Source organism: Lithobates pipiens, unplaced genomic scaffold, assembly GCF_037356315.1.
Source record: "Lithobates pipiens isolate NorthernLeopardFrog02 unplaced genomic scaffold, aLitPip1_a1.2 Scaffold_11, whole genome shotgun sequence".
Classification (NCBI taxonomy): domain Eukaryota; kingdom Metazoa; phylum Chordata; class Amphibia; order Anura; family Ranidae; genus Lithobates; species Lithobates pipiens.
Genome location: NW_027507696.1, coordinates 17,917,341 through 17,929,881, shown reverse-complemented (window position 1 = coordinate 17,929,881; position 12,541 = coordinate 17,917,341). Strand labels below are relative to the sequence as shown.

At 40.3% G+C, this 12,541-nt stretch overlaps 1 protein-coding gene across 8 annotated transcripts in view; it reads left to right on the top strand.

The window, feature by feature from the left end:
* CARMIL3 (capping protein regulator and myosin 1 linker 3) overlaps positions 1-12,541 on the top strand; it is a 145,230-nt gene that overhangs the window by 91,394 nt on the left and 41,295 nt on the right. For all 8 annotated transcript variants that reach the window (XR_013270314.1, XR_013270326.1, XM_077469093.1 and 5 more), the window contains exons 18-20: positions 1,759-1,840; positions 3,968-4,064; positions 5,430-5,484. Coding sequence is in view for 6 of the 8 variants with exons in the window: in XM_077469093.1 (XP_077325219.1) it covers positions 1,759-1,840; positions 3,968-4,064; positions 5,430-5,484 (234 nt within the window). In the remaining 2 variants the exon portion in view is untranslated. The remainder of the gene's footprint in view (positions 1-1,758; positions 1,841-3,967; positions 4,065-5,429; positions 5,485-12,541) is intronic.

Genomic DNA, 12,541 nt, shown 5'->3' with positions numbered 1-12,541 from the left:
TTCTGGAAGCTTATACCAGAGGCAGATAGGAGAAATCAACCACCAAGCCTAGGGAAACCTGACCAGAAAATAGATTGCTGCTCCTCTGAGTACAGCAGAGGCAAAAAATATTTGGTCTGACTAGGGCATTGAGCTATACTTCTCTTCATCTATCAGGATACTATTCCTAGTACCAGTACTGGGATTTCTACACCCAACTCCTCTACAGAGGAGTTGGGCTAAGTTTAATGATTTTTCGAAATGGATATTTAATCATTGGTCAGATTTGCAATATAGTTACCACACCTCTAAACATCTATGGGTGTTGGTTGGAAGGACTCATCCCCATCATTTTGGTTGGGATGTCTTTATACTCCAGCTTACTTTATGTTACATCCTCACCCCTGCCTACCCTTTTTTTACTGATGTCGTTAATCACCAAAAACGTCCTTTAGATTTTATATTTGAGAGGCTTCTCACATCCTTCTAATAAACCTTGCTTTCCCTAATGTCAAAGGTTGAGGATATTCATTTGTTTACCACCTTACCTATTGGTTTAGAGTTTTTCTCCCATTCAGTTAGCTTGTTCCACCTATTTTCATTATGGTGAACAATTGGTCATACTTCACATTGGTAATTGAGGCTAATCTTTTGCAGTTTGCCATCAGTAGTATCTACCTGTCCTGAACTGGAGCACCTGGTTGAGCCACCTTCTTCATATTTGATTGGCCCTTCTTTATCCAACCTTCGTTCAGGTGCTGATCTGTTGGGATTCCCTGGTAGTATGATCTCCATACTTATTGGATATCTCAGTGGCTATCACTCAACCCTCAGCTAAACTGCTGTTAGACATCCCCAATGTCTAAGAAATACTGCATTTCCGTGTCCCTCAGTGGATGATAAAGAAAACAAGATCTTTTACCTAAAGTCTATTGAGGGAGGCTGGTCCCCTCTGTATTTTTGGCCTTTTGTAGTTCTTGCCTACAAAAATGAGACATGGAATTTGGAGATGGGGTTATACAGGAGCTGGCTTAAAGTGGCTACAAAGGCAAACGTTTTTTTATCTTAATGCATTAAGATAAAAAACTTTCTGAGTGCAGCAGCCCCCCTCAGCCACCCTAAACTAACCTGAGCCCCAATTCAATCCAACGATGTACACGTGTGCCTTGTCCATCCAGGCTTGAGACATATCAGGGGCCCCATCGGCTCCCGCTGCTGTCAAAGGAAGTAAGCCAATGAGGAGAGTGAGGGGGCAGGGTTGAACCGCAGCTCCGTGTCTGAATGGACCCACGGAGCTGCAGCTTGAGTCAGGAAGCAGGGGCCAGGAGCACTGAAGAGGGACCTGCGAAGCGGAGGATCTGGGCTGCTCTGTGCAAAACCACTATACAGAGCAGGTAAGTATAACATGTTTGTTATTTTTAAAGACAAAAAAAGAGACTTGACAATCACTTTAATGTTTTTTGTTTGCCAGTGTCCCAACGTCCTAAAGGTGGCATTATAACACAAATGTGTAAGATTTACTACATTGCTGTAGTAATTATTACACATTTGTGTATTTACAGTAAAATGCTAATGTTATAAACAGGGCCTTCTTCAGCTTACATGAATTTTTAGATTTGGACGTAAAATTGTAAAATGTGTTGCTATTCTCATTTTTAGCATTGCAATTTCTAAATAAATATTTGGCATCATAATTTTTCATGAGTTGTATTGTTTAAATTTACTTTTTGACTATTTGAAAACCAACCAACTTATGCCAGTGCTTCCATATGGTTTCAGTTACGTGCTGCAGGTGCTCAGATATTACAGGACCATTTTCCTCCCATCAGCAGTGTAGGAAGTCTGAATATATCTGATAATGGTGAGAAATGTTTTGCTTTAATAACTTATTTATTTCTGCTGTCTGTGCTACATATACAGTACTGTACATTTCTCTTCTCTTTCCCACTGGGCCCTATTTTAATCTGACCCCTCAATTCTTCTCATGAGAACCTCCTTTTTCTTTGGAAACTCTTCATTGTGTTTTTCTGCACTTTCTAAACCTTAAGGCCTCTAAACTCCCTTATAGCTAAGCTTGTGAAGCATGCATAAAATCTGGGTTTAATATATTATTTTTACTGACTGCCCATTTTGTGCTCCCAGTCATAAGGTTCAGAAGACTTGTATAAATCATCTCCTGAATTGTCTCTTAAACAGTATACATTTACCAAAAAACAACAAAAAAAAACTTACAAAAAATGCTCATGTGGCAGTGCTATGTAGAGAATTCACCTTTAATAGTACTGTATATGACAGCTTGATTACCTAAATATGTAATAGATCTGTGAAAAGATAATTTTTGATTGAAATCAACTGCATCTCTCTGACTTCTGCCTTATGTTCATGGGTGGTCTTACTAATTTTCTCATTTTTATCTTTCAATAATAATTTTTCAGTGCAGGGTCATCATTTCTACTATACCTTGTTTATGCTGTACATGTGCACTTGTTGCTCTAGATTTTTTATGTATCAGTGATATCTACTCTTGGTTATAACATCATTCACCACAGCTCCAAAAGTGCAATGTAAATAATACCCTGTTTCCCAGAAAATAAGACCTAGCGTGATTGTCAGTGATGGCTGCAATATAAGCCCTACCCTCCAAGTAAGCCCTACCCTGTTTCCCCGAAAATAAGCCCTACCCTGTTTCCCCGAAAAGAAGACCTACAAGGACTTTAACTAGGGCTTATTCAGGGGGGTAGGGCTTATATTGCAGCCGTCACCGACAATCACGCTAGGTCTTATTTTCGGGGGAAACAGGGTAGTACTACCTATTCTACTGATATCTACTGTATATATATTTTTTTTGCTACATTATAGCATTGTAGCATCCACATATTTCACCCTGCTGGTCAGACATCCATTTTGGCACACTTTACCAGGCAATGAACAGTCTCTTGCTTGTTTTTGTTGTTTTTATTAGGGGATTAAACTTGGATGGGGAAAAGGGACATGGAATGCCCAGATAATGAATACTTCTCAAAGAAATTAATATTGGTTGAGTCTAGATTTGCCAGTCTCTTCCTCTGCACCTCCTCCAGCACACTACTTGAGATCACTTGCTTCACTTCACTGTCCAAATCTAGGTTCCTGTATCCATTAGCATGTGGCTAGGCCTCACTCTGAATAAGTCCTAACATTTTCCCATGTAGCGGTACCCCCGTGGGTTCCTGTCTCCATTAGCATGTGGCTAGGCCTCACTCTGAATAAGTCCTAACATTTTCCTAATAGCCCATTATAGGCAGGGGTCTGCAGTCCCCTTTGTGGTAGCAACCAATTTAGTATAGAAGAATAAATGTGCTTACTGACACTTGATGGATAACTAAACCAGCACGTCCGATGCAAATCCTGCCAGCTCTCGTACCTGCAACGACTTGACTCCAAAACACCACAGTCTCTCCCTCTGGCTCCACATCCAACTGCTGGCATGGCTCTCCCAGAGCTTCACACTGTTCTTCTCACTCACCGACCCCGGCATGGATCCCTCCTGAATGACTTCAGAGAGGCTCCCTCCCAGCTCCCGAGCTCCAGGCCTGAGGTACACCCCCCCCAGAAAGGGGGTTCCCTCAGACAATGACAGTCTAACACTCCATCATTCAGTTCTTCCACCCAACAACTCTTCCCACAGCAGGCTGGCCATGGTTATATATAGGAGGCCTGCCCCCTGCCAATCCTATTTGGAGATTGGTCAGGGCTCCTACATACACCCCATGTCACTCCAGCTCTCTGCCCTGCCTCTTTTCCAGAACCTTCTGAAAACCAAAGGAGGCGCTCAAGAGCTGAAACAAATGTCAGTCACCTGCTGTTACACTAAACCACTCCCCTGCGCCTAGATCAAAACAAACAGGCCTAGCTCGCAGCATTTGCTTTTTCTTTTTTTTCTTTTTTTTTTGGTGCAGTTTTCCACTTTTCAAATAATCTATGTGATTTTCTTTTTAATCTCTGTCAGGCTTGGATTCTCATTTGCTCTCACTTGTCCCAGCTCTGGGCAGAAGTAGACACCTTAAGCATCTCTCCATGGGCAAAAATTTCTCAGTTAAGTCACGGTAAGGGTGTTTTCTCTTTTGAAATAGACAGCAAGAAAGGCATTTGTTTTATTTTCTATCTTATGTTATCTGTTATTATGATTGTGTTATACCGTAGTGCTGCCCCCATTGCATAAAACATTTGTGTAAAATATATCTCTTCAGTAGCGGCCCATGCATTGTGGGTGCACGGGCGCCATTCCCCCCAACACTGCCGCCGCCCTCCCTATCAATGCGCCTGGCCCCTTTCAGGATGCCAGGCGCATAAATTACAATTGCAGGGATAGGCAGGGTGTGTCTTTTGAAGCACCTGATTAGAGCCAGAGGCTCTAATAGGCTTCAAAATAGGGTGAGCTCGAGGCACAAAGAGTGCGCCCTGATCCAATCCAGTTGTATGACACTAGCACATGAATATTCGCTATTCTGCCACATTCCCCTCCCGGACAACCAGGAAGCCCCTATTGGCCAGGGAGTCTTATGACTCCCTGACCAATCATGTCTCAGCACACACTTCTGGATTCCAATCGGCTGAAAGGAGAATGTCTGTGTCCTGGCTGGAGCGGCCGGTTCTTCATTCTCCCTGCCTCCATGTCTCCTCCATGCCTCCACTAGGTAAGGTGATCGGCGCTGCCTGTGTCTCCCGCGGGGGGGGCTGTTGGTACTGCGGGTGATCACTGCTGCCTGTGTCTCCTATGGGGGAGTTGTTGGTACTGCAGGTGATCGCCGCTACCTGTGTCTCCCGCGGGGGGGTTGTTGCTACTGCAGGTGATCACTGCTGCCTGTGTCTCCTATGAGGGAGTTGTTGGTACTGCAGGTGATCTCCGCTGCCGGTGTCTCCCGTGGGGGGGTTGTTGGTACTGCGGGTGATCACTGCTGCCTGTGTCTCCTATGGGGGAGTTGATGGTACTGCAGGTGATCGCCGCTGACTGTGTCTCCCGCGGGGAGGGGGAGTTGTTGGTGTTGCGGGTAATCGTTGCTGCCTGTGTCACCTGCGGGGGGGGGGGGGGTTTGGTGCTACAGGGGTTATTGCCGCTCCTGTATTTTCGGAGGGAGGGTGGTTGGTGCTGCGGAGGTATTGCCACTGTCTGTGTCTCCCGCGGGGGGGAGGGGGGGGGGTTGTCCAGCTCAAAAGTTAGTCACAAAAAAGGAAATAAATGTGAACCACAGTCTGCTTATAAAAGAGAAATTCCTTCCATCTATCAATCAAAACTGGGCCTCAGGGAAAGAGCAGATAAGCTCAAAAATAAGGAATGGAGAATGCATGTTTTTCACATTTCAATACCATTTTATTGGAGAGGTTATTAAAGGTATTTAGACATGAATGTATGGAATTGTATTTAATGCTTTATTGCTCATGCTCATTCTTCTTTAAAATGTTTCACTTAGAGTCCTTGAAGAGATTCTGCAGAGGATTGTAAATGTTCTTCAGGATGAAGACTGTGTAAGTGCTCCTGAGATATCCACAACTGGAAAAAAAAAATGTTTTCAAGTATAGCTTATAATTGTTCTCATGATACAGACATGTTGCCAATGGAGAGACTTCCATACTCATGAAGTAACGGTATATATAACAGTATATATTTAACATGGACAGAGACAATAAAAGGCAGACTGATCATTTCCTAGTTTGATTAAAATAATATTTTCATTGCCATTGGTGTCATTGTTGCAGATTTTTTACCACTATCTGTAGTGGTATCAACATTGTCACCAGAACATACTGTAAAGTAAGAGCAAATCCCCCAGCGAGGCCTTAGGGCACAGCAGGTTCCACCTTTTCTCCATAGTATCATAAGCTAAAAATAAAAATTTGACTGGAGATATACTTTAAAGTAGTACTATGGCCTCCCATTAACTAAGTGTTGCAGCACTTAAAGCAATACTAAACCCAAAACAAAAAATAATATATTGCAGACTACCAATCATTAGATGTGGTGGTTGCATTTGATTTCTTTTTTAAGGTATTTTGCCCTCTATTTCCACCAAGTGATCTGGAAAGTAACACACCTCCTGTATTAGAGTGTCCCCGCTCTGGATGAAGGAGAACAGGGGCACTTTTGCACAGCGTCACTTTCAGGCTGGGGAGTGTTAGATTAACTTACATATTTAGATACACTGAACAAATTGAAACCAAATTCCAGCTAACACTTTACAAGTAGTCACAACAACATTTTTTTTCTCCTTTTGGGATAAAGGTTTTACATAATAAATAAATCTAACCATTGTAAGCACCCTTGTCAGTGTTAAATGGTTTGTCTCATCCATCTAACTGCTACATCTGCAGTTGCTATACTTTTGAAAAACAACAGACTTACTGGCCAAGCCATTAAGTGAAAATAAAGGAAAGAAAGCCTAAAAAGGAAAACAAATGCAGCCATCACATCTAAGAAATGTTAAGTTCCAATAATACTGCTTTTTACCGCTTCCCGCCCAGCCACTGTACATATAAGGCCAGGCAGAACACACCTTATTCTAGGAGGATGTACGTATATGTCCTCCTGCTCGTGCGCCCTTGGGAGCACTCAGCAGCATGATCTGTGATCGGGGTACAGGGTTAATATCATTACCAAGACTCCATAAATGCACCTTAATCGCTGATGACTTGTTTATTACAGAACCGTTATTAACTTTGTCTAACTTACTTAAACTTTTATCAGAGTTTGGTGCTATATCCAGTTTGAAGATGAACCATACGAAATCAGAATCTCTAAACATTACCTTGATGGCCCAATCTTGGTGTCTATTAAGGCCTCCTTCCTGTTCAAATGGTGCACCCATGCACTTCCTTACCTGGGAATACAACTTACCTCAGACTTTTCCTTACTGTTACAGGTGAATTATGGCCCCCTCTACACTTAATTAGAAACTGAACTGCACATGTGGCACACTCACCCCCATACCTGAATAGGCAGGATAGCCACGATAAAAAATGGACCGCTCTCCCTAGAGTACTATATTACTTTCCCCAACTCCTAATATTGGTGCCATCCTCTTACCTGAACAAACTTCAATCACTGTTTTTCAAATTTATTTAGGGATCTAGTGGATGCTGTGTAACCCGCTCGACTTTGTATACCTCCAAATCCTGTGGGGGCTTGGGAGTCTCTTACCTCCAAAAATATAGCAGGGCTGCGCAACTAATTCCACCAATTATAGACTAGATTGGAGTAGGCTCGAAGCTCAGGTGGGCAACCCGCATCTTATAGACCTCTTCTTTAGGCTCCCACCCAAAGTTTGTCAGGCAATTCTGTGCCCCACATTATCGCATTGCCTCTGCCTTTGGGGCATGGCTTCAAAATGTATTCCCTTTAATCTCCTCATATACCCAATTCCCCTCTCTGTAATAATCAACTGTTTCCCTGGGTCAAACCGCCCAGAAGTTCCAGTGGTGGCCTAACAAAGACTTCAGAATTTATTGTCCATAAAAAACATAGTGTCAGAACCCAAATGTAAACACACGTTTCAGCCTTGTGGACCTTGCTCACTAGGATTGTGCACTTTCTTGATCACAAAGGGGTTAGGCCCCTTGAGTATTTTACCCAAACTCTAGAAATGCCTCCCCACAATACATTCCACTTCTGCCAAATAACTCACTTTTTGAATACACTTAACTCACTTTTGAAAATAGATGTCTGTGGTGTCCAGGAACATAAGGGTGTGGAACTGGGGGTGGAAATTGAGGAGAAGGACTGGGTTCAGTGATCGATTATGGCACACAAGGGGATTCTCAATACAACTCTAGTCGAAGCTAACTACAAAGTGCTTTCCAAATTGGTACATAGTTCAATCGAGACTTGCAAAAATGTTCCCTGCCAAATCTTCCCTGTGCTTTAGAGGCTGTAAACAGGAAAGCACCATATACCATGTCTGTGGTCTTGTCTGAAGGTCTGGTGTTATTGGAACTGAATCTTTAACCTTATATACTCAGTCCCAGGCCTTATTGCTTATTTTTAGTGACCTCCCAGAGGGACCCTCAGACAACTTCGCACCTTAACTTTCTTTATTTTCCTAGCAACTAGGGTGACTATTGCCAGAGTGTGGAAAATCCCTACAGTCAATTATGCAGCCACTAAACTAAAAAAATATTGGATTATGCTTCAGGAAAAAATTAGACAGCATCCTATGCACCAAACAGCCCAGATTTGAGAGGGTTTGAAATCCCTGGATTAATTACCTTCATTTGCCATCCTATGGTGGGCTTTGTTGGGGCAGGCGTTGTTTGTGTGGGCCAAGTCTAGCCCTTTTTTTCCTTCCACTATTCTTTTTTCTTTTTCGTTCTCTCCTCCTCTGATGTATGCTGAATACAATACCTTGAACACACTCTCTTTTATATAGCTATTATAGATTTGATATCTCAATTTTTAGAAAATGGAATCATATTCCAGGAAGCATATCTTGCTTTAGAAACGGTTTTTGGGCCCTATACCAATATACTTCTAAATTAGGGTTTGGCACACACCTTTGACTCTGATTGCTCACTTTCTTTATAGATTATTAGTTTACAATTTTGAAGTAAAGAGACTGCAATAGGCAGATAACATTATAGTGGTTGTGGTTGTATTTCACAGATAACTCCTGCACAGTATGTGCTTACTAATGGTATGTAGCCTCGTCCAGATGTACTTATTACCATGACATCAGAGATTGTATTATGAAACTGCTGTTCTTGTACTTGTTTCTATGATTTCCCCCAAAAATATTTTCAATAAAAATGATTGAACCAGAGAAAATGTGGAAGTGGCTGTGACTATTACCCTTGTCACTGCTGATTTACAGGCCTGCCCACAACTTCCTGAAATAACAAATAAATCTGCTGCTGAATTTACATAATTCATTAATATGTTATATTATTTGAAGAGTAATGTGTACTTAACATTAATCATTTTGTTTGTGAAAGGGTTAAATCACTGTCACTTGGCTGAACAGCTTGATCTGCATTTACATTAGATAAATAAGGGCAGGTAGCATAAAAAATATTTTATATACTAAATCATTACATGTGGTCACAATTATCAGAATACAACATTTTTGCTATAGCGGTTCACTGTCAAAAAAATATATTGAAGATTATGACAAAATTATTACAATCTGGGGAACACACTGCAGCATTGCACACTGTAAAAGCAATATGTTTGCTTATAAAATATGCTGTGTATTGCAGGCTATTGCAATGAATGTGTGATCCATGTATTGCCAGAGGCTTGCATAAAGAGTCTCTTGCAGAGCTTCTCAAATAAAATGACTGTGTGATTCATCACTCTTTGATTGGAAGTGAAGTGACACATGTAATTCTGAAGGAGGAGGTGCTGATGTTTTTCCCTTCAACTGTGTTATGTAGTTTCCTGGGGTGAGCTCTACCCACTGAGTCAGATGCTATGTTATGCTTCTGTATTACTATTTATGCATCCCCTAGGGAGAAAACAATTCATGCTGTTTGTGTATTTCTTCCTGTAGAGCAATGTTATGGAGGATAGCTAGATATACAGAGCTGTATAATTACCATATCCGGTTAGTAAATAAGCTGTTTGTGATTTTTATTTTATTTATTATTATTAAAGGTCATCTCCAACCACCAGTAAAATCTTTCAGTGCATATCTTTGTACGTTATCAGTTTATAATTATTCCCCAACTCCAGCCAATCCTTATTACGTTTCGGACAGTGTAATAACAGGTTAAAAAGTTTGCCATGATCTTAATGCAGAACTTTCTTCATTTCCCCAATGTCTGACCATGACACATTGGGGATTATTTACTAAAGCTGGAGAGTGCAAAATCAGGCTCACTTCTGCATAGAAACCAATGAGCTTCTAACCTCAGCTTGTTCAGTTAAGCTTTGGCAAAAAAAACTAGAAGCCGATTGGCCTTATTTTGCACTCCTCCAGCTTTAGTAAATAAACCCCATTTGTTATTACCAGGAAAGAAACTGAGGAAAAATAGCCCCAGTGAGGACATGGACAACTAGGGTTCCTCCAGAGCTTTCCAGAGGTTCCTTATGTTATGGCTGATTAGCCTCCTATTCGATGGTAAATAACAAAATATACTGCGTTGTCTACACAATAAGCAGCCAGCACAAAAGTATAAAATATATAGTATATATTCCTATTCGATGGTGCCTGCATAGTTCAGGGTTCAACATCACTTTGCAGAGCCAACTGCATGATACCAATTAAGTTTTTTCACCTGCCTGTAAGGGTGGCATTCTGGCCATCACCGTAAGGGCAGAATTCTTCCCACCGACAACCAATATAAGAAGCATCATTCCTACAGACACCAATGAATTGCTTTAGCAGGAGTTCCTTAGGACATGATAATTATTTCAAGGGTTCCTAAGGGGTAAACAAGTTGAGAAAGGCTGCTCTAGAGAAATACTAATTTAGTAGCAATCAAGTTGAGGTTTCCAAACAATGCATACATAAATGTTATCAAGATGTATTCAATAATTGCTATTGCTGTCTGCATAATTACTATGTAGCTGTACTGATATGGGCACCTACACTTCTGGGCCCTATAGCAGCCAGGATATAAACATATTAACAAAATAGACAGCTACAAAGCATTCCTCAAAAAATATATTAGATACATATACCGTAATTATTCAATAATTAAAATATTATCAATATTAGGCTAGTTTCACACTCGTACCACCTGTTTTCTTCATGTAAGTAGTCCATTTATTTCAATAGGCTTGCCCTACCCACAGAAATGGAGAGACGGAATTCCCTGACTCTTCCTTTAAATCGCACTGCACAAAGCACATGAGATTTAGTACACGTGAAAACGTGCTGTGTTTGCCGATGCATGGGGGTGCCATTAAGACTTAATGGCACCTCTGCTTGTCTGTGGGTCGAGAATGCATGTGATTTTGTAAGCATTCCCAATCCGAACCTAGCCTTATATAAAATTTCCAAGATAGCTAGATGAATATGGATTCACCCGGCTTTATTTTAAATGCTGGCCATATATATTACAGTTTTATTGTTGGTTAGAAAAACTAAACAATTGTAGGTTCTCATAATATAAAATGTATTTAAACATTTTGGAGGTTATATAAAATAGTGATTAGATAAGTGCAGACAACATGATAAAAGTAGGCAAAGCTCCCAATATGAAGTACTGCTTGCAATTTCTTTCAATTTTGTGCTATTTTTTAACCACATAAGTCTATTAACAAGCCTTTCAAGCAAACGGGGTATATTTAGAGTTGCCATTTGGAAGGATGAAGAAACTGAAATACCATGTGGACCCATGTTAAAATCCGGCAAATCGTCATTAATGGGAATATACATTTTTTCCTTGGGCTTTTTAAAGTATTTATTAATACATCGACACTAAACTGAATAAAATATAAAATGAACAAATTATATAAAAAGTGATGCTATTGCTATCACCCAAATAACGTGTCTAAAATTTGTCTAACTGGTACACGAACAAATAGTTATTTTTTTTAGAACCCAGTTGCTATCAATAGTATAAACTGATACATTTTTAGACTACAAAAGGAATACAGTATGTTTTGGGCCTAATGTACCAGTATGCGCTGGAAATGCCGAGCATCGTTGATACTTCATTGATGGCAAAATACTTGCTTTCACACACATCTATGCCCATGCTTATGTTTGTCTAAGCACATCCATGTACTAAACAATCTAAGGGATGCAATTAACAAATATTTAAAGTGAAGGATATCACCCATTGAGCAATCTCTATTATAAGGATTAAATAGAACTACAGTATGTCAAAAGCATTTTGTGGAATATCCAAAATATTTATTTAACAGAAGCGAATAATTTTGTGAAAAATGTAGAGGATCACGTTTTGAACCTACATCTTCGGAGGCTCTACTACTCTGTGGGGTTCCCACTGTTTAGTCTGTATCATATTTCTATTGTATGCAACCAATCTTTTATATATTGCTTGGATTAATGTGTATCAAGTTTGTTTTCTATAATAAAATATATATTTTTTATATCTAATTGTCCATTCCCTGAGTACCGAGATAGTCATTAACAATCTCTTTGTCATGGGGCATTTTTTGGAGTAGCTCCTGACATCCCCTATACCTTCATCACTGTAAGCGTAAGGATTATGGTACCCACCCCTACTTTTATCTACTTAATCAGATTGAGGCACTTCCTTTCAAAATATATAATGACATTATTTTGGGGAATAAAATCAATTTTTACCATATATAAAGCTAATAAAAATTAGCATCTCCTGGAGCAGTGCCAGTTAGAATTTATGCCATGCACATGGGCTGATAAGAAAATCACTGATGGATGGAGAGAGCATAGTGACCATAATAATGTCCTTAATTGTCCAATCAGCAAGCTGTAGGGAGGGAAATTACCCCACTCCATTTCTTAGCTCTAATGGAAAAAGCAGCATCGCCATCCTTGCTGTATTGTCTGGTGGAGGTGTTTTAAATGTCAAATGTCATTTGTTAGATTTCAACTGTGTATTTAGCTGCTTGCCTGGAGTCCAACTTTCATTTATTTAT